The 22,242-nt window shown below is 41.2% G+C and overlaps 1 protein-coding gene across 1 annotated transcript; it reads left to right on the forward strand.

Moving 5' to 3' along the window:
• The first annotated feature begins 2,225 nt into the window (after positions 1 to 2,225).
• LOC136762842 (eukaryotic translation initiation factor 4E-binding protein 3-like) lies at positions 2,226 to 21,741 on the forward strand. The gene is made up of 3 exons (XM_066716410.1): positions 2,226 to 2,606; positions 8,631 to 8,807; positions 21,202 to 21,741. The coding sequence occupies exons 1-3, from the start codon at positions 2,474 to 2,476 to the stop codon at positions 21,231 to 21,233; spliced, it is 342 nt and encodes a 113-aa protein (XP_066572507.1). The 5' UTR covers positions 2,226 to 2,473; the 3' UTR covers positions 21,234 to 21,741.
• Positions 21,742 to 22,242: the final 501 nt, after the last annotated feature.

Below are 22,242 nucleotides of genomic sequence, written 5' to 3' on the forward strand. Positions count from 1 at the left end.
ATCTGAAATGTATTTTTACGCCTACCAGTCAGTTATTAATTTTCTGTTATCTGGTATAGAAATATGAAATAATGTATGAGTACCATGGATTTGATCAATGCTCCTATACAAATGTAAGGATGGCTGACTGGACATGTCTTGGAGCTGAACTCTGATCCCAAAAGAAGCATATTTGAATCACAGCTGTGGTAGGTAAATACATTGATAGAATAAGGTACATTGATACAGATTACAAATATGCAAAATTTATTTCATTTCATTTCCACATTTCATTGTTGCAACATGGAATCAGAATGCATTAAATCAGTTTTTGCCACTGACCAACATAGAAAATGTCCATAATGTCAAGGTGAAGAATATAATCTGCAAATTGTTCTAAATTAATTACAAATTCAAAATAAACTCCTGATTAAATCCATTCTGATTTCATGTTGTAACACACAATTAAATGTGGAAAAGTCCAAGATGGGTTAATAATTTTAAGAGCCACTAGAAAGGGCTAGAACCAATACTTTGAAACTTTTAAGTACATGAATTTACTTGTAACTTAACCTTTCTAGTCTGTAAACCCTTACAATCATCCACATACCTTATTTTCATTAATTACTTGCACATAGAAGATTTCCTCATGGGTGGGCTGTCAAAAGCATTATAATGTAATGACTGCAGGAATATAATCTAATCAATTTTTCATATTTAACGGTTAACCTCAAAGTGGCTGAGACTCCGCTTGAATTAACTTTTAATTGTCATGACACTTTCGAGATGATGAAAACATCACTATGAATTCTGTAATTTAAGAAGGTTAAGGTAATTCATGTTCCTGCCTTGAGAAAAACAACTAGGATGATTCAGAGCCAATTATATGTATGCTATAGAATATCAGTACTGTAATCAAGAATTGTATAAAATTGCTTCATTGGTATTAATAATATCATTCGGCCTTATTGTTACACAAATGTTTATTTTGCAAGTTAAAAACGTTTAAAAGATCATTTCAGTCAATACTACTAGAACTAATGTATTTAAAAACGATACTGCAGTTAAATCCTGATGATACAATGCACTTGAGATTATTTCTGTTATGAATAATTTAGGAAACCTTTGGGACTGCAGTGTTCGTGTGTGTGTCTGTGTCTGTCCATGTCTGTCAGTGAATACAGATGGGGGTACTTAATGGGGTGTAGATAAAGTAACCATTAATGAGGGAACAGTTGGGGAGCGGTAATCGGAAGTGGGAGATCACGATGGCTAAACGTATATATAGGGGTGCCCCACAGGAAGCAGAAGTGACAACAGAGCAATCTGCGCTGGTGAATGGTATTATGTGGTAGGGTTTGTTGGCGTGCCTAGGGCCCGTAGCCTGTATGGTAGGCAAGTAGTGTCTGTTGCATTTAAAATAGGGTTCAGTCGCTTTTTTGATTCTGTAGTCTACACGTAGCTAACCTTCGAAAACGCTACAAATACTTTCACACTACAGTAGTTTTACAAAAGGTTAAAAAATATATATTATTGTTAATTATTTTTGTAGCGGTTACGGATATTTTCCAATTAATATTCACCAATTAATGCAAGCGACTATTACAGAATAGACGAATGAACAAATGCATTGTACCATGTTTCAGTGCTTCAGTTGGGCAGTATACCAGTGAAATACATTGATTGGCAGTCTTATTTCCAGTACTTGCAGAAATATTATTTTTCATGTAAACATGTATTGCATGGTTTGGATCAAGGGCGTGTGTGAAACGTGTCATCAGGTTATTTGTATACAGCGGCGGCGCCCATGACATGCAGGTGTATAAAACACCTGAAGAAACATTGTCTGCCTTTTGAAATTAATGTTACTGCCCATCCTCAGAAAAATAAATTTTAAAATTCGAAGTACAGTTGTATCTGTATTTCTTTTTTTACCTCTTTATTGCATAAGCCAATGCTACCGCAACCAATAATATTAAAAGCACCCATGTCTACATTATATGATATAAGCCATCGTAACATAGACCGGGCAAGCGTGTTAGCAGGTCGTTTAATTTAACGCAATCAATTTTAAGTACATTTGTTTGTAATGCATATATTTCCTGGTGAATTGGCAACAAAGATAAAACGATGTGCGCCCGCACTGTCAGCACGCGGTCATTCAAAGTGCTGCCGCGCGTGCGTGAGCCTGGCGCTGTGCTGTCTGTCACATGACCCGTGTCACGTCCGCCTTCAACTTTAAAACCATTTACAAACAGAGGCAAACGTGCTTCTCCCCTCGCATTGGCTTCAGATGCGGGATTGAGTTGCGTTATTACTTCACTGACTATGAGTTTTAGGCTTGCATTGGTTTATGTTTTTGTTTTGATACTCTCCTGTGTGGTGGGAACAGTTTGTATTTTTCTTCTGTAAAACACGGTTTCTTTTTTTTTTTTTTTTTTTTAATCTAGGCTATATTTTGTTTTATATTTGATTAACCACAAAGAAAAAAACAATGTCTGCGAATTGCAAGCAGACCAAGAGCTGTCCGATTCCTACAAGAGTTCTCCACCTCAAAGACTGGTCTCAGCTTCCCGAATGCTACAGCCAGACGCCCGGTGGGACACTCTTCTCCACAACGCCCGGAGGTAAGACTGTAGCCAGGTTGGCTGTGGGCGATTTTCGGATGTACCATTAGGATTTTGTGGAGGGGAGCAACAGAGTGAAGACAATTTCCAAGGAAACAGAAAAAAATCCCGGTGTGTGTGTGTATATATATATGTATATGTGTATATATATAATGGTGTGTGTGTGTTTGAGATGCAGCACATATATCATAGCCACTACGATATGTGTTTGAGTCTGTCAACATTATTCGCAGGACAGGATTACATTTCTTGTGGCCTCTGTTTCATTAAACCAAAGTGGTTCTGTTTCATAATCGCATATTTTTAAGTGGAACACATCTAAAGCTTTATTAAAATATGAAAATCTGTGGTGCTGTAGTTTGTTCACAGTAATTCAAGGAGAGACTTATGCAGAGTTAGCACTTTTCTATCCTTTCTTTTTGTTTCTGTTGACGTTAATCTTTGCAATAAATTGCATCACGTTGCTGTCATGTGAATATTTCAGCAGGGTGATTTGTAAATACAGTAGTTCTTACGCAGTGAAATAAGATACCGAAGCTAACCTTTTACTCTGACGCTTATCCAACTTGTTTTCTCTTTTAAAAATGAACACCGTTTTTATATACAGTTGCTTATAGGCATAGATTATAGTCGTCTCCAATGAGCAGGGTAATACACAACAAAAGAAACACGCACACCGTTATCGCTGTTATTTAATTATATCTCAATGGCTGTAATCTGAGGAATAAACATCCATTATGTATTAGTAGTTATGATTTTGTTCAATTCTCTTTCGTTTGCACAAGCACAGTAGGCTACATAAAGCAATCCAGTGGTCTAAATAACATAAACATGTTTTTGAACATTATTCATAAATCCCCAACTATTGTGTTCGTGCGCACAGGGCCTGAACCCTGAAGGAGAATGTGACACAGTGCCTTAGTAACCATAAGCGTCATCACTACTCAGCCCATGTAACATCAGCCCTGTCTGTGATGGTGATAAATTCTGCAGCTATTTGGATCTCATGATATTATTTTCCAGAAAGTCACAGTTTACAGAGCTTTACAGCTTTCAGAAAAGGCTTATGTAGAAGTGCGCTGTAGAAATGTAAGTTAGTGTCGGGTGGAGCGATTTGGACCAGTATGTGAAGGTGTAGTGACTTATTCCCTATACTTGAACATTCAACACAACTATATAGTGTACTGGTCATGTGGACAGGATTATGGTCTTGGTGGAAGGTGAGTGGTGCAATCTGAAGAGTATCAACTCTCAACTATGGCGTAGCTAGTCACAAGACACAAACCTTGTTTAATGGGTGTGGCTTATCCTAGAAAGGTCCCTACTAAAGCATTCCACTGACCAGCACTCCCTGAGGCACGTCAAGTTCCAGCAATGCAGTTGTGCACACTGTTTGTCTGTCATGCAGAGGCGGGGGCAGTGTAAAGTGGTGCCCGGTTTCCGTTGTGACCGCTCTATGTGCCTTTTGAAAATATATAAATGTTCCTTCAGATGAGGATGCCAAGTCTCTGTAAAATGGCAGTTTGCCTTGTTGATTTGTAGCACCAACAACTATTTTTTGTTTTCCCTTAACCAACAACAATTTCTGCTGTACAGGTAACTAGAATGTGTTTTGAGGTATCTTTGCAATGGCATCATTTGTTGTGTTGCACAGTAGTGCAGGTTTCCCCACCCCCAAGTCAAGAATTTGTTAACCTCACCACCTGACGCACCTCTTGAGGCCTGGGCTGTTCACTTGTCTTTAATGAAGACTTTTTAGTTGTATAAGAAACTGCTTGTTATTGTTCCTCATCCCTGAAATGGTGTTAAGAGGATTGGATTATCTAGATTTGTTTTGGAATTAACTAGTCAAGTGCACTCCCTAGTGGTAAAAACCTTAAGTACACCTTTACTGCATTGAACAACACTACTGGGCAAGACGTTCAATAAAAAACAACATATAAAAGGAAGGGGGGTCGAGTTGTTTTCATTACTTTACAAACATAAATATCTAAGAGTAACAAGTTGGGCTGCTCCTATACATAAATACATACATACATGATGACTTAATCAGTTTCTGTCTTGTATTTATAGAAAAGTATCTGTTCAAACAGTTCTAGACATTTAGTAAACAAAGTAGGGTAATGATCTCATCCCCACTTCCAGTCCTTCTGAACACTGAAGTTATGTTTGACCACTGTTGTCTTTGCTGTAAGCTGTCCTATATTTGATTGGCAAAATTGTAGATAATTGAAATCTTATATTTTGAGTTACTTATTCAAGACGCATGCATGGAAAAGTTATCATGTATTGCCCTCTCTGGGCCCCTGCACCATTGTGGGGTGGACAAACACTGGCTCTGGTCCAGCCCAATGGAAGAGTGGGTTGGAGGTTAACAGAAGTGTCCCCGTCAGACACAGCTGTTGTTCAGCATAGCAGGAATAGCTGAGAACATACTGTCCCAGCCAAGTCGAGGCACTGCAACGGGGGAGGGAAAACGCAGACCTTATTTCTAAGAATCGGGAAGCACATTTGTTACAGAAGATGTTTTCAATAAGATGAATAATCAGAGGCTGTTTGTTCAGTGCTCTGCTATTGAAAGGTGCAGTTCAAGGGCCTTCTTCAAAAACTTTTAAAATCAGCTAATTACAGCCAAAAGTGTTCAGTAACAGTTTTGGGGCAAGATTGAGACCTGTGAAATATCCTCGGAAGTGTAGGCTTTGTGAGCTTGACTAGAGTAACTGTTGCTAGGTTACTGATGGAATCTAAAATTAATATTTGTGGAGTACCTAACTGATGTCAGATGTATGGTCAGTAAAATATTTTCAAGTGTATTGTTCTACATAGTGCAGTGATTAGAGGCCTACTTCTCTGGTCCCAGCTCTATCTGTAAAGAGCAGTGAGACTGCCTTGCATTGTCGCCAGCTAACTGATGATGTAACCAATCAGAATACGGGTGTACATTTTGAACACAACAAGGTTAATTCACTGTTGGCCAAGAACTTTTGACCGTAATGAAAAATTGACCGGGTCATTTGTCCTGGCATTAGAACCATTGGCAATCGCATAAATGGCATATCTGTAGCGGGTATGATGCATAGAATCACATCGTCTGCATATAGTGCTATTATATTTCTTGCCCAGCCAGACACATTCACAATGTATTGGCTATTATTAAATACTTTTCCCATTTGTCTGGCTATAAAATTAACTGGGATAAAACTGAAGCATATATCTTATCAAATGTGGAGACCCCAGCCAGTTTCAAAACCTGTGATATCAGAGTACCAGAAAAAGTATTAAATATTTGGGTATGGTGTTCTCCCCGACATATCAAAATTATGCTTATATTGTTCTTGGAACGTTTTGCGTTTCAGGAAGAAACCCAGCATCTGGTGATGTCTATGTGTTCCACACTTCAGGCAGTCATTGACTGCAAAGGATTTGCAACCAAGTATTGAAACTCACAATTTAATTAATGATTGTTAGTTTGTCCAAATACTTTTGAGCCCCTAAAATTGGGGGACCACAAATAAAAATGGGTGTAATTCCTACACCGTTCACCCAGTTTGGATGTAACTCTCCTCAAATTAAAAATGGAAGTTTACACTTAAAGCACATCTTGATTGTTTCCTTTCAAATTCATTGTGGTGGCATAAAGAGCCAAAATGATGACAGTTGTCACTGTCCAAATATTTATGGACCTAACTGTATGTATGTATGTGTGTATGTATTTTTTAAACCTTTTCAAATACAATACAAAAAAAAAGATGGTGGAAGTTAAAAATAATGCAGTCGCAGCAATGTTACTGATAAACCAACATGTTGGTGATGTATATAATGCTACCTATTGTCACACATGCCAGAAGTTACCAATAAATTATGCAAAATATAATCTATACAGGCAAACGTGTTATTACACTGCATTACAGTTTAAACTGATGGTAGTTAGTTTCGAGTTATTTAATTTGATTTTAAGGCAGTAATGTAAAGCTTAAAATGAAAAATAATCTGCACACCCAGAGTTTTAGAACATAAAAACATAACGTTTACAAATGAGAGGAGGCCATTCGCCCCATCGTGCTGGAGTTTGTTCAGGATTGTGACGCTTCTGTGTGTGAAGAAGTGTCTCCTGTTTTCCGTCTTGAATGCCCTGAAGCCCAATTTCCATTTGTGTCCCCGGGTCTGTTTGTCCCTGCTGATCTGGAAATGCTCCTCTGGTTTGATGTGGTCGATGCCCTTTATGATTTTGAAGACTTGAATCAAGTCCCCACATAGTCTCCTCTGTTCCAGGGTGAAAAGGTTCAGTTCCCTCAGTCTCTCAGTAGGACATTCCCTTCAGACCTGGAATAAGTCTGGTTGCCTCTAGAGCATTGATATCTTTCTTGAAGTGTGGAGCCCAGAACTGTACACAGTATTCCAGATGAGGTCTAACTAGTGCATTGTACAGTCTAAACATTACTTCCCTTGTTTTAAATTCTACACTTTTGACAATATACCCTAGCATTCCGTTTGCCTTTTTTATTCCTTCCCCACATTGTTTTGATGGAGAAAGTGAGGAGTTCACTTAGACTCCTAGACCTTTCTCATGTGTTACTTCATCTAGTTCTATTCCTCCCATAGTGTAATTATAGTGGACATTTTTGTTACCTGCATGAAATACCTTTCACTTGTCCACAATGAATTTCATCTGCCAGGTGTCGGCCCACAACTGAATATTATCTAAGTCTCTTTGAATAACCTGTGCTGCCGAGATTGTATCTGCTGAGCCACCTATTTTAGTATCACCTGCAAATTTGACAAGTTTGCTAACTATCCCAGAGTCCACATCATTAATTGATCTATGACTGAGTTAGGCACCGAACACTGACAGAATTAAAGTTTATAGAAAGTTCCTGCTCTTGGATGTCTGACCGGTCCCTGCTGGACACTACTTTCTGTCCATTATGCATGGTAATGTCTTGCTTTTTCAATGTGAAGTGAGACTAAATTGCTGGACAGTAATTGGCCGACGCTATAAAAAAATGAGTAACCTTTTTGTCTTTTGTTTGCTGTCCACCCCACTGTCAGGAAAATTGGCCGTTGGCTGGTGAATGCATGTTGATAGGTGTTATCAATGCTCATTCCGATGATGTCAGCACATTCCCTCTCACATTGTGCTGCACTGGGGAAGGCTGTTGAGTAATTCTTTTTTCTCCAGCAGCAGCAGGTACAGTTATTTGCTGTGAAAGTGCAACCTATCAGTCTTTATTCAGGCATTCTCGCAGTCAGTGACAGCCCCCTGCTATATTAGCACTGTACTGCCTGCTGTGTGAGATGGTTTCTGGCACCTTACATTGCGGGTGCACTATACACACAGGCATCTTTTCACTGGCATTGATTTTTAAGGCTGACACCCTAACTTGTTGATGTGGTTTTATTGCATTCAGGGCTGTAGCAGTTTGACTTTACACTGGTAATCTGGTCTGGTTCTGTGCAGTTACACTGGCACTTTTTTCCCTTCTCTAGGAAGCTCTTCAGTGCTGTAGTAGAAACCTACATAGTCTCCAGAATGTCTAGGAATAGAGTCAAACCCACAAGCTTTCAGGATAAGAGAGCATTTCCCTCTGTCTGAGAGTCAATACTGATCTACCAAGAGATAATAAAATAATTAGAAATTATATAGGCCTACGTATGTATTAAATTGTTTTTAAAAATAGATTTCAATTGAAATGCATTTCAAGAATTCTGAGTAGTCAATTGTGCCTCGATTCAATGTGTTTGTGAGGAGAATGCAGTATTTCACACTCTCCTTTGTGGTGTATGCGTCTACTGTGTGATATAGGACACTGGGTGGTCTACACACCTGACATTACACATTTCCAATATTTTATTTTATTTTATTTTATTTAAATCTGTTTGTCTTGTGCTGTTGTGTATCCATGTGGTGGTGTCACTTTCAACTAACTTTAGCCTGTAACTATTGTATAGCTCTCTGTAAGCTAATGTGATTGTGAACATGTTTATCAGACTGTGATGCAATTTCCCGCTGTGCTCTTTTTCCAGGGACCAGAATTATCTACGACAGGAAGTTCCTCCTGGAATGTCGCAACTCTCCGATCGCACGGACTCCCCCCTGCTACCTGCCGCAGATCCCTGGCGTCACCGTGCCCTCACTCTCACCCCTCTCCAAACTGCAGGAACTTAAGGAGGAGCTGGAGGAACCCACAAAAGACCTATCAGGTGAGATGGCCACTTCCACGATGAAACAACTTTGTGTATCATGCCTTTCCTTCCAGTGTGTCCCAGGGTACTGGACAAATTTGAATCAAAGGTGCGAAAGTGGAAAAAAGTTACAATAAAACCACAAATGACTGTTTGAATTATGTTTTAAACCTTTAAATTTTCTTCTTTCATGTTCGTGATTGAAAGGGAATTCCACAGACTTGGAGCAAAACTGCTAAAAGCTCTAAGATGTGTAGATTGAGGACAGTGTCTGGAAACTATGAAAATATCTGTGCTGTGGGAAATTGGAGGTCAAGAGTTACAAAATTACGGTTTGAAACCCTCATCGGTTTTGTTTTTTTAGCAGCACAAGCAGGTGAGCATTGTAGACTGTTTTGGCTTGTATAGAACTACTGTTATAGCACACATCATCCCTCTTATTTGCACTACAGCAGTAGCTTAGTGTAGACTTTGCTGTATGTGTGGGGTTTCTCAAAGCCCTGTTTGCTAATACTGTCACATGTTTGGCCCCCTTTCTAACCTGAGGCCTTTTGGTTTTTATAAGAGGAAGAACTGAAGAGAACTGGCATTATTATTATTATTATTATTATTATTATTATTATTATTATTATTATTATATTTATTTCTTGGCAGACGCCCTTATCCAGGGCGACTTACAAAACATAAGCGCAATACAAAGTGCAAAAATACAGTTCAGTACAAGGCATCAAATATTACAAATTCAGATTTACATAATACAAAGCATAATACATTTTACAAATTCCAATTTACACAAGTGAATACAATAAATGAGGTCTTGCATCCTGGATAGTAAAAGCTAAGTGTGGACAAGATGTTAGGTCACAGTCAAGGGCTAAGGGAAAGGGAGCAAAGGGGAAATCAAAATAATATGAGTACAAGTAATGCAAGAAGCATGTTAAAACGTTGTAAAGTGCTATACTACAGGAGAGTAAAGGACTAGAATTACAAGTATTGTCTGAAAAGATGTGTTTTGAGTAAGTGCCGGAAGAAGGTCAAGGACTCTGCTGTTTTGACTTCAGTGGGAAGGTCATTCCACCACTTAGGGGCCAGGGATGAGAAGGAGTGGGCTCTGGAGGAAGGAGAGTGGAGAGGAGGCATAGTTAGTCTTCTAGCACCGGAAGACCGCAGTGGTCTGGAGGGGATGTATGAGGAGACGAGGGACTGAAAGGTAGCTTGGTGCAGTATGGTTGAGACAGCGGTAGGTGAGGGTCAATGTCTTAAACTGAATGCGTGCCGATATTGGGAGCCAGTGGAGTAGCGTGTGCGAACGGAGAGAATACCAGACGAGCCGCAGAGTTCTGTATCAGCTGGAGCAGTGGGTAGTAGTTGCAGGAAGGCAGGCAGGCCGGCCGGCCAGGAGGGAGTTGCAGTAGTCCAGGTGGGAGAGGACCAGTGACTGGACGAGCAGCTGAGTCGAGTAGTTGGTGTGGAAGGGTCAGGAGAGCACGGGGTCGAGGGTGACTCCTAGGTTTTTAGTGGAAGAAGGAGAGAGTGTCGTGGATTCCAAGGGGATTGAGATGGAGAGATCAGCAGAAGGTGAGGAAGAGTGGGGAAAAAAGAGAAGATCCGATGGTGTCGGCGGGACAGCGTGTTCCTGTTGCAGGCCTTGATTATGCAAAACTCCTCTGTAGCACTGGGGTGTCACTGAAGCAGAGTCATGGGTAAAGCTGGGCATAGGCATGAGAGAGGAGCCATGTGACTTTACATTTGTGTGCCTGTGTTTGTGCAGGCGATTTTGTTTTTCCTCTGTGAAGGCCTATAATAGGGGAGATGACGTTCTTCTCTGTTCCACACGTTAGAATGTATATACAGGGAACTTTGAGAAATCCAGGCAGGCTGTTGCACAAGTGTGCTGGATAACACGTAGCTAGAGGTAGGCTGCCAGGCAGTTAAAAACAGGAACATCACATGCAGTTCTTCCAGCTCACACCACCCCCTTTTCCTCCCAGGCTGCCCCTGCTGTATATAATCCCCCTCTGAAAATAGGTCACAGCAGTAGGCTTCAATCTGAAGTGAAGATCAGGAAGTCAGGCACTTTAGGTTCTCAGAGTTAACCCTCTGTGATGCAAACCATAGTGAATAAAAATGATCTGTTTGGATGGGGTTTAGTTAAGCTGTGAGGCTGCTTTGGGTTCATGTATATTTTTTAAAACTTGCAATATTTTAAACCCTGCAGTATACACGCCATATACACCGATCGGCCATAACATTATGACCACTGACAGGTGAAGTGAATAACACTGATAATCTCATTATCATGGCACCTGTCAGTGGGTTGGATATATAGTGCATCCAGAAAGTATTCAAAGCGCTTCACTTTTTCCACATTTTGTTATGTTACAGCCTTATTCCAAAATGGATTAAAATCATTATTTTCTTCAAAATTCTACAAACAATACCCCATAATGACAACATGAAAGAAGTTTGTTTTGAAATCTTTGCAAATTTATTAAAAATAAAAAACAAAAAAAGCACATGTACATAAGTATTCACAGCCTTTGCTCAATACTTTGTTGAAGCACCTTTGGCACCAATTACAGCCTCAAGTCTTTTTGAGTATGATACTACAAGCTTGGCACACCTATTTTTGGGCAGTTTCTCCCAGTCTTCTTTGCAGGACCTCTCAAGCTCCATCAGGTTGGATGGGGAGCGTCGGTGAATAGCCATTTTCAGATCTCTCCAGAGATGTTCAATCGGCCACTCAAGCATATTCACAGAGTTGTCCTGTAGCCACTCCTTTGTTATCTTGGCTGTGTGCTTAGGGTCATTGTCCTGTTGGAAGATGAACCTTCGCCCCAGTCTGAGGTCCAGAGCGCTCTGGAGCAGGTTTTCATCAAGGATGTCTCTGTACATTGCTGCATTCATCTTTCCCTCGATCCTGACTAGTCTCCCAGTTCCTGCCGCTGAAAAACATCCCCACAGCATGATGCTGCCACCACCATGCTTCACTGTAGGGATGGTATTGGCCAGGTGATGAGCGGTGCCTGGTTTCCTCCAGACATGACGCTTGCCATTCAGGCCAAAGAGTTCAATCTTTGTTTCATCAGACCAGAGAATTTTGTTTCTAATGGTCTGTGAGTCCTTCAGGTGCCTTTTGGCAAACTCCAGGCGGGCTGTCATGTGTCTTTAACTGAGGAGTGGCTTCCATCTGGCCACTCTACCATACAGGCCTGATTGGTGGAGTGCTGCAAGGATGGTTGTTCTTCTGGAAGGTTCTCCTCTCTCCTCAGAGACACGCTGGAGCTCTGTCAGAGTGACCATCGGGTTCTTGGTCACGTCCCTGACTAAGGCCCTTCTCCCCCGATTGCTCAGTTTGGCCGGGCGGCCAGCTCTAGGTCCTGGTGGTTCCAAACTTCTTCCATTTACAGATGATGGAGGCCACTGTGCTCATTGGGACCTTCAATGCTGCAGACATTTTTCTGTACCCTTCCCCAGATCTGTGCCTCGATACAATCCTGTCTTGGAGGTCTACAGACAATTCCTTGGACTTCATGGCTTGGTTTGTGCTCTAGCATGCACGTTTAACTGTGGTGTGTGCCTTTCCAAATCATGTCCAATCAACTGAATTTACCACAGGTGGACTCCAATCAAGTTTGTAGAAACATCTCAAGGATGATCAGTGGAAACAGGATGCACCTGAGCTCATTTTTGAGTGTCATGGCAAAGGCTGTGAATACTTATGTATGTGTGCTATTTTGTTTTTTATTTTTAATAAATTTGCAAAAATTTAAATCAAACTTCTTTCACGTTGCCATTATGGGGTACTGTTTGTAGAATTTTGAGGAAAATAATGAATTTAATCCATTTTGGAATAAGGCTGTAACATAACAAAATGTGGAAAAAGTGAAGCGCTGTGAATACTTTCCGAATGCACTGTATTAGGCAGCAAGTGAACATTTTGTCCTCAAAGTTGATGTGTTAGAAGCAGGAAGAATGGGCAAACGTAAGGATCTGAGCGACTTTGACCAAATTGTGATGGCTAGACGACTGGGTCAGAGCATCTCCAAAACTGCATCTCTTGTGGTGTGTTCCCGGTCTGCAGTGGTCAGTACCTATCAAAAGAGGTCCAAGGAAGGAAAAGCGGTGAACCGGCGACAGGGTCATGGGCGGCCAAGGCTCATTGATGCACGTGGGGAGCGAAGGCTGGCCCATGTGGTCCGATCCAACAGACAAGCTGCTGTAGCTAAAATTGCTGAAAAAGTTAATGCTGGTTCTGATAGAAAGGTGTCAGAACACACAGTGCATCGCAGTTTGTTGCGTATGGGGCTGTGTAGCCGCAGACCAGTCAGGGTGCCCATGCTGACCCCTGTCCACTGCCAAAAGCGCCTACAATGGGCACATGAGCATCAGAACTGGACCACAGAGCAATGGAAGAAGGTAGCCTGGTCTGATGAATCACGAGTTCAAGGTGTTGACTTGGCCTCCAAATTCCCCAGATCTCAATCCAATCGAGTATCTGTAGGTTGTGCTGGACAAACAAGTCCGATCCATGGAGGCCCCACCTCACAACTTACAGGACTTAAAGGATCTGCTGCTAACGTCTTGGTGCCAGATACCACAGCACACCTTCAGAGGTCTAGTGGAGTCCATGCCTCGACGGGTCACGGCTGTTTTGGTGGCAAAAGGGGGACCTACACAATATTAGGCAGGTGGTCATAATGTTATGGCTGATCTGTGTATATTATATACACTCACCTAAAGGATTATTAGGAACACCACACTAATACTGTGTTTGACCCCCTTTCGCCTTCAGAACTGCCTTAATTCTACGTGGCATTGATTCAACAAGGTGCTGAAAGCATTCTTTAGAAATGTTGGCCCATATTGATAGGATAGCATCTTGCAGTTGATGGAGATTTGTGGGATGCACATCCAGGGCACGAAGCTCCCGTTCCACCACATCCCAAAGATGCTCTATTGGGTTGAGATCTGGTGACTGTGGGGGCCAGTTTAGTACAGTGAACTCATTGTCATGTTCAAGAAAGCAATTTGAAATGATTCGACCTTTGTGACATGGTGCATTATCCTGCTGGAAGTAGCCATCAGAGGATGGGTACATGGTGGTCATAAAGGGATGGACATGGTCAGAAACAATGCTCAGGTAGGCCGTGGCATTTAAACGATGCCCAATTGGCACTAAGGGGCCTAAAGTGTGCCAAGAAAACATCCCCCACACCATTACACCACCACCACCAGCCTGCACAGTGGTAACAAGGCATGATGGATCCATGTTCTCATTCTGTTTACGCCAAATTCTGACTCTACCATCTGAATGTCTCAACAGAAATCGAGACTCATCAGACCAGGCAACATTTTTCCAGTCTTCAACTGTCCAATTTTGGTGAGCTTGTGCAAATTGTAGCCTCTTTTTCCTATTTGTAGTGGAGATGAGTGGTACCCGGTGGGGTCTTCTGCTGTTGTAGCCCATCCGCCTCAAGGTTGTACGTGTTGTGGCTTCACAAATGCTTTGCTGCATACCTCGGTTGTAACGAGTGGTTATTTCAGTCAAAGTTGCTCTTCTATCAGCTTGAATCAGTCGGCCCATTCTCCTCTGACCTCTAGCATCAACAAGGCATTTTCGCCCACAGGACTGCCGCATACTGGATGTTTTTCCCTTTTCACACCATTCTTTGTAAACCCTAGAAATGGTTGTGCGTGAAAATCCCAGTAACTGAGCAGATTGTGAAATACTCAGACCGGCCCGTCTGGCACCAACAACCATGCCACGCTCAAAATTGCTTAAATCACCTTTCTTTCCCATCCAGACATTCAGTTTGGAGTTCAGGAGATTGTCTTGTCCAGGACCACACCCCTAAATGCATTGAAGCAACTGCCATGTGATTGGTTGGTTAGATAATTGCATTAATGAGAAATTGAACAGGTGTTCCTAATAATCCTTTAGGTGAGTGTATATCTCCATCCAGTAGGGGAAGATGTAGGATTTACAGAACTGAAAAGCAGGATCTGGAAATCTTGAAAAGTCTTGATCTGGATCAGGGTGATCCGATCCTCAGTTGCTTTGAAATACCAGGACGAGATCTTGCTTGATATTCTGATCCTGGATCACAAAAAATTGGATTTTCCTATCTGATGCAATCTTATGGAGATTACTACAAAATGCAAAGTATAAATATGCAAGATAGTTAAACTGATACAAATCTTAAATTACTGTTTTAATTTTTTGTACTGTGGATACAAATAAACAATTTCAATCTGTCATCCATATTAGAATGTGCAATACATTTAGTTTCACTTCTTGAACTCAACTGTTTTTGTTTTTATTGAATAAAGGAAAAAAAAAAAAAGTAATCTAAAACTATTCTGATTACATATATATTCCACCCTGCACTGTGAATCTTTACATGGTGTGTTTAATAAAAACATGAAAACATATAATTGTTTGTCTGGTATTAGTTTAAGCAGACTGTGTTTGTCTATTGTTGTGACTTAGATGAAGATCAGATCAAATTTTATGACAAATATATGCAGAAATCCAGGTAATTCCAAAGGGTCACATACACACACATACAGTGGCAAGAAAAAGTATGTATGTAATATATAAATTATACATAATACACATATATACACCGATAAGCCATAACATTATGACCAACTGCCTAATATTTTGTAGGTCCCCCTTTTGCCGCCAAAACAGCCCTGACCCGTCGAGGCATTGACTCCACTAGACCTCTGAAGGTGTGCTGTGGTATCTGGCACCAAGACGTTAGCAGCAGGTCCTTTAAGTCCTGTAAGTTGCCAGGTGGGGGCTCCATGGATCGGACTTGTTTGTCCAGCACATTTCACAGATGCTCAATTGGATTGAGATCTGGGGAATTTGGAGGGCAAGTCAACACCTTGAACTCGTGATTCATCAGACCAGGCCACCTTCCTCCATTGCTCCGTGGTCCAGTTCTGATGCTCACGTGCCCATTGTAGGCGCTTTCAGCAGTGGACAGGGGTCAGCATGGGCACCCTGACTGGTCTGCGGCTACACAGCCCCATACGCAACAAACTGCGATGCACTATGTGTTCTGACACCTTTCTATCAGAACCAGCATTAACTTTTTCAGCAATTTGAGCTACAGTAGCTCGTCTGTTGGATCGGACCTCAGGGGCCAGCCTTCGCTCCCCACGTGCATCAATGAGCCTTGGCCGCCCATGACCCTGTCGCCAGTTCACCGCTTTTCCTTCCTTGGACCACTGCAGACCGGGAACACCCCACAAGAGCTGCAGTTTTGGAGATGCTCTGACCCAGTCGTCTAGCCATCACAATTTGGCCCTTGTCAAAGTCGCTCAGATCCTTACGCGTGCCCATTTTTCCTGCTTCTAACCCATCAACTTTGAGGACAAAATGTTCACTTGCTGCCTAATATATCCAACCCACTGACTGGTGCCATGATAACGAGATTATCCATGTTATTCACTTCACCTGTCAGTGGTCATAATGTTATGGCTGTTCGGTGTGTGTGTGTGTGTGTGTGTGTTTGTGTATATATATACAGTGAGGGGAAAAAAGTATTTGATCCCCTGCTGATTTTGTACGTTTGCCCAATGATCAGTCTATAATTTTAATGGTAGGTGTATTTTAACAGTGAGAGACAGAATAACAAAAAAAAAATCCAGAAAAACGCATTTCAAAAAAGTTATAAATTGATTTGCATGTTAATGAGGGAAATAAGTATTTGATCCCCTATTAATCAGCAAGATTTCTGGCTCCCAGGTGTCTTTTACACAGGTAACGAGCTGAGATTAGGAGCACTCTCTTAAAGGGAGTGCTCCTAATCTCAGCTCGTTACCTGTATAAAAGACACCTGTCCACAGAAGCAGTCAATCAGATTCCAAACTCTCCACCATGGCCAAGACCAAAGAGCTGTCCAAGGATGTCAGGGACAAGATTGTAGACCTACACAAGGCTGGAATGGACTACAAGGCCATCACCAAGCAGCTTGGTGAGAAGGTGACAACAGTTGGTGTGATTATTCGCAAATGGAAGAAACACAAAATAACTGTCAGTCTCCCTCGGTCTGGGGCTCCATGCAAGATCTCACCTCGTGGAGTTTCAGTGATCATGAGAACAGTGAGGAATCAGCCCAGAACTACACGGGAAGATCTTGTTAATGATCTCAAGGCAGCTGGGACCATAGTCACCAAGAAAACAATTGGTAACACACTACGCCGTGAAAGACTGAAATCCTGCAGCGCCCGCAAGGTCCCCCTGCTCAAGAAAGCACATGTACAGGCCCGCCAGAAGTTTGCCAATGAACATCTGAATGATTCAGAGGAGAACTGGGTGAAAGTGTTGTGGTCAGATGAGACCAAAATCGAGCTCTTTAGCATCAACTCAACTCGCCGTGTTTGGAGGAGGAGGAATGACCCCAAGAACACCATCCCAACCGTCAAACATGGAGGTGGAAACATTATGCTTTGGGGGTGTTTTTCTGCTAAGGGGACAGGACAACTGCACCGCATCAAAGGGACGATGGACGGGGCCATGTACCGTCAAATCTTGGGTGAGAACCTCCTTCCCTCAGCCAGGGCATTGAAAATGGGTCGTGGATGAGTATTCCAGCATGACAATGACCCAAAACACACAGCCAAGGCAACAAGGGAGTGGCTCAAGAAGAAGCACATTGAGGTCCTGGAGTGACCTAGCCAGTCTCCAGACCTTAATCCCATAGAAAATCTGTGGAGGGAGCTGAAGGTTCGAGTTGCCAAACGTCAGCCTCAACACCTTAATGACTGGAGAGGATCTGCAAAGAGGAGTGGGATAAAATCCCTCCTGAGATGTGTGCAAACCTGGTGGCCAACTACAAGAAACGTCTGACCTCTGTGATTGCCAACAAGGGTTTTGCCACCAAGTACTAAGTCGAAGGGGTCAAATACTTATTTCCGTCATTAACATGCAAATCAATGTATGACTTTTTTGAAATGCGTTTTTCTGGATTTTTTTGTTATTCTGTCTCTCACTGTTAACATACACCTACCATTAAGATTATAGACTGATCATTTCTTTGTCAGTGGGCAAACCTACAAAATCAGCAGGGGGATCAAATACTTTTTTCCCCTCACTGTATATATAATATATATAATTACACACACGTATATATTAGTATTGAAATTGGTTTCACCTGGGATAGGACAGTAGCGGTGTTGTATAGAATTGATTGCCTACCATTGCTGTAGTACTCTGTAATTTGAACAAAAATTAGTAAGTCTTCAAAAGGGCTGCGTGATATGACCTAAAAATAATATATCTATATTGAAGAACCCAGTCCTGATGCACAGAGGATGAAGTATTTATTTAAAATGCCAGGCCTGGGATGCTCTGACATGGAAGCTCTCCACCTGAGCGGAGTCCCTCACTGAACAGCAGAAGTTAACCGCTTTTATACAATACATGACATGTGGTTCAGTGGGCAGGGTCAGTCACAAGTTTCCAAAAGTGTTTTCTTGAGGTCAGGTCTCTCGCCTTTGTAATGTTTGTGGTTGTCTTCCTGGGGTGAGGTGTTGGATGCGGAAACCAAATGGCTTCCTTTGATGTATTTGCAAAAGGTCCGTTCCATAGTCAGCTTTTACAACTGTCAATCAATCACTAAAAAGAACTGTTCCTGCCAATCTGGGAAAGCAATTAAGTCCACAAACAAACTTTTAACAAACAGCTGTGGGCCCTCTCTTTCTTCTGTTTGATCCTTTTTATTATTGACAGGAATGTCTAGAGCAGTGGTTCCCAAAGGGGTTGCGAGACAGCGTGGGGGGGTCTTGATCATTTCCAAATCAAATTATAAAACGATTAGAAATAGTATATTTTAGCCATAATTGTTACAAAATATAAAAAGTCGTTAAATTAGAAATAAAACCATGCAAATAAAATTTTCCTTGTCCCCTCATGACCCCGGAGGTGATTAGACAGATTAACGACATTAGGATCAGCATCAGTTGCAGCAGGTCAATTTACAGCACCCATAAACATTCCGATATGTGCACATAGGTCATTTTTTAGGCTTTAAGTTTACGATATTTTTGTCGAAATGAAACATTGGTTAATATCAAAAGACAAAGCAGGGAGGCCAGCGGAGGAGAGCACCACCGTCAAGCGAACATTAAAGATGGCGTTTCATTCCAAGACTCTGGCTGAGGTTTGGATTTCAGTCGAGAGGGAATACCTACAGTTATCCAAGGCCGCTGTAGATGTACTGATGCCGTTGGCACTACCTACTTGTGCGAAAAGACTTTCTCGGCACTCACGTACCTTAAAAATATATACAGATCGCGACTGAACGTTGAGGATGATCTCCGAGTGGCGATCTCCAAAATTAAACAAAGAATGGACTTGCTGTGCTCCAAGCATTGTGCACACCCATCTCAATAGGTGAGGTTAACACTGAAATGAAAGTAATGACTAAATTGGGCTACTTTTAAATAATGTTATGGTTGTTAGGCTGTTGTGTTGTTGTAATTATGCTGTTTGGATAGGCCATTTACGTTTGTATACTTTAACCACCTCTGAGGATAGTGGCGGGGGATCGCGAGTCACTGGCACCGTTATTTTGGGGGTCGTGGGCTGAAAAGTTTTGGAACCCCTGGTCTAGAGGGTATGCCCTGAACAACTGCCTTAGTGGCTGTTGCTAGCTTAATAAATCTACTTTGTTCGGTCAGAATACTATTATAAATATAAAACAATACAGTTTATATAAAACCTACTGTCTCTTCGTATATGTTTAGAAGTTTGGGCAATACATGATTTTCTTCAAACAAACTACAAAATGAGACCAATACATTATCATTCAAATTACAAGTCTTTCTTTATTCATTAAATATGCAGAACTAACAAACAATACCACTTGACAGTCTGTCAATGTAAATATACATGTTGTTTTACCTGAGTTTAAATTCGTACATTAAATAACAAAAATATAAATGCCTCTAGTATTCTGATAAAAAACAATGTGCAAAATAACAAACTACAGATTTTGCCTATACTTTCCTGTTACACTGTAGATTTTGTAACTGAATGAATAAGTAATTAAAATAACAATACAAAAATGCCTTAAGTATTCATGTAAAAACAATGTGCAAAACAAATAGTCTACTAAATTGCTGTCAAACTACAGCTTTTCCCTATAGGTTTCTTGAGAGGAACAGCCTATCAACTCAGGGTTGTTCCCACCAGTGTTCAAGATGCTCTCTGAAGGGGTACTGGTAGCAGGGATGCACAAATATATTGTCAAGATTGCTCAGTCTTGGCCACATGGAGCTTTCTCCACTAAAGTGGGTCTGTGTCAGGGATATCAAGTAGCTTGACAGCTTGACAATTTAGGAAAGGCAGCTGAGATAGTAGCCCATAATATTTGAAAACGTTGTGCTGTAACGCAGCTGGTGCATTATTTGGTTGATTATATAGGCAGACAGACTCACTACAGAAAAACTACAGATACTTGCAATACAAGTATTTTGCAAGGGCGCTATACAAATAAAAATTGATCTATTTGATTTTCGAAAAAACTCGGGTCTCCAGGACCAGGGTTTGGTCACATATGCTGTAAATACTATGGCATGTCTTTTGGTGGTTTTATTTTAAATTTGTTTGTAGTCCCACAGAGCTGTGGAAGCCTCCATGTTGGCTAACTGTAACAGTATGGCACAGTATTTTGTTCATTTGATACATAGTAATGGAGTGCAATGTTTAAAATGGAACTGCTGTTTGATCAGATGCTGGGGGTGTGTGGTGTCCCTGTTGAATCCCTGGTAAATTCTCTGTAGTTGTTCAGTCTTCTGGGGTTTTCGTACTCTCTTTTGAAAATGGGCCCAAGAGCAAGGCAGGATTGTCTTCCATGGGTGGAGTAGTTCTTTAAACTGCCGACTCTAACTGGGCAATCCACAGAAGCATTCAATTTGTCAGTTCTGGGAAGCAGCAGACAGTTATCGAATTTACCTTTGCCATTGGTTTCAAAAAATTTACTTATTTCAGGTTAAAAAAATGTTTATTTTCAGATATATTCCTGAATAAACCCACATGTTTTCTGAGCTCTTATCAAAACAGGCTTTATCACACTGCACACACTGTTAATAAACAGTGAATTTTGGGAATATAATGATCAGTGTCTGTATCTGCTGGTTATACCATAGAGTCCTTTTGCTTACCGAGTTATAAAGGAGCTTGGAGCTTTGTGGATAAAGTGTACCCCAAAACAGACCAGATGCATGGGGACAGTGTGTTCTGTAGATATGTAATATGAAATAAACTGTTTACCCAGTTTTATCTATAACCGTTCCCTTATAAATGCTGGCACTGTCTGCAGGTGCAGCGGGAATGTTTGCGCTGTGTTCTCTGCACTGACTAATGGGGCTAACGCTGCTCTTTCTTTTCTAGCCGATGACGATCAGTTTGAGATGGACATCTGAGCTGCCTGCCTGCCTACCTGCCTGCCTGTCCACCTGAAAGACAAGGTCTTTCATTCAGTTGTTCTCTTGATCTATATTATTGTACAATATTTTTTTTTAAATATATGAAGAACCAAAGGACTTTACCCAAGTACAACAATAATGCTGTCAAGAATATAGCTTTGGAGGTTGTAGGGAAGATTTGTTCTTGGTTTTAAATTCTTTCTTTCTTAAAGCAACTTTTAACACAGTCCTTTTGTACATTTGGTACTTTGTTTTGTTCTGTTTGTCTTTCTAAGAAGAAATGTATAATATACATTGGAGGTTTACAAACAACACATCGTTGAAGCTAGTCTTCCACTGTGAACTGCTGGCTGTTTAACTAAAGGAAATGTGATTATAAATCTTTAAAGCTGTTTGTCGTGCTGTTGCCGCCTGTCTCATTGTGGAAGGAGCAGTTGGGAGACGGAGTTGGTGATGTTGAGGAAAATGTGGCTACTAAATAAAAGACTGAGAAGAGACAAACAAATTTGTTCTTGCCTTGATTCCTTAAACACCAGTCAAATGTTTATGTACAAAATGCACCACATTTCATCAGCTAAATAAATAACTAATTTTGATTGTTAATACCCTGATATATTTAATATTTATTAACAGACTTGTAAGTTACCAGTCCAATACAGTTGTAATGTGTGCAATCTCAGATTCGTACACCTACCCGCTAGCACCTGATCTGCAGAGCCTCTACAAGTGATACTGCACCAAGAGATCAATCCACAGGGAGTTTGAACACTACCATGCTTAAAGGCTGCTTTATACTTCTGTGTCTGCATCTCTGCGTACATGCACAGGCCTTATACGTTCGCATAGGTGTCTGCCAACATACTTGCTCGTAAGGTTGACACGTCCATAGTGGACAGTGTCGCATTAACACATCGCAATCAACTGAAATCGAAACCCGTTTTCTATGGTGCACCTATGATTGTATGGGTGTACATTAACACATCCTGTTAATTGTTATTTTGTTACA

The sequence above is a fragment of the Amia ocellicauda genome, chromosome 11 (assembly GCF_036373705.1).
Source record: "Amia ocellicauda isolate fAmiCal2 chromosome 11, fAmiCal2.hap1, whole genome shotgun sequence".
Taxonomy (NCBI): domain Eukaryota; kingdom Metazoa; phylum Chordata; class Actinopteri; order Amiiformes; family Amiidae; genus Amia; species Amia ocellicauda.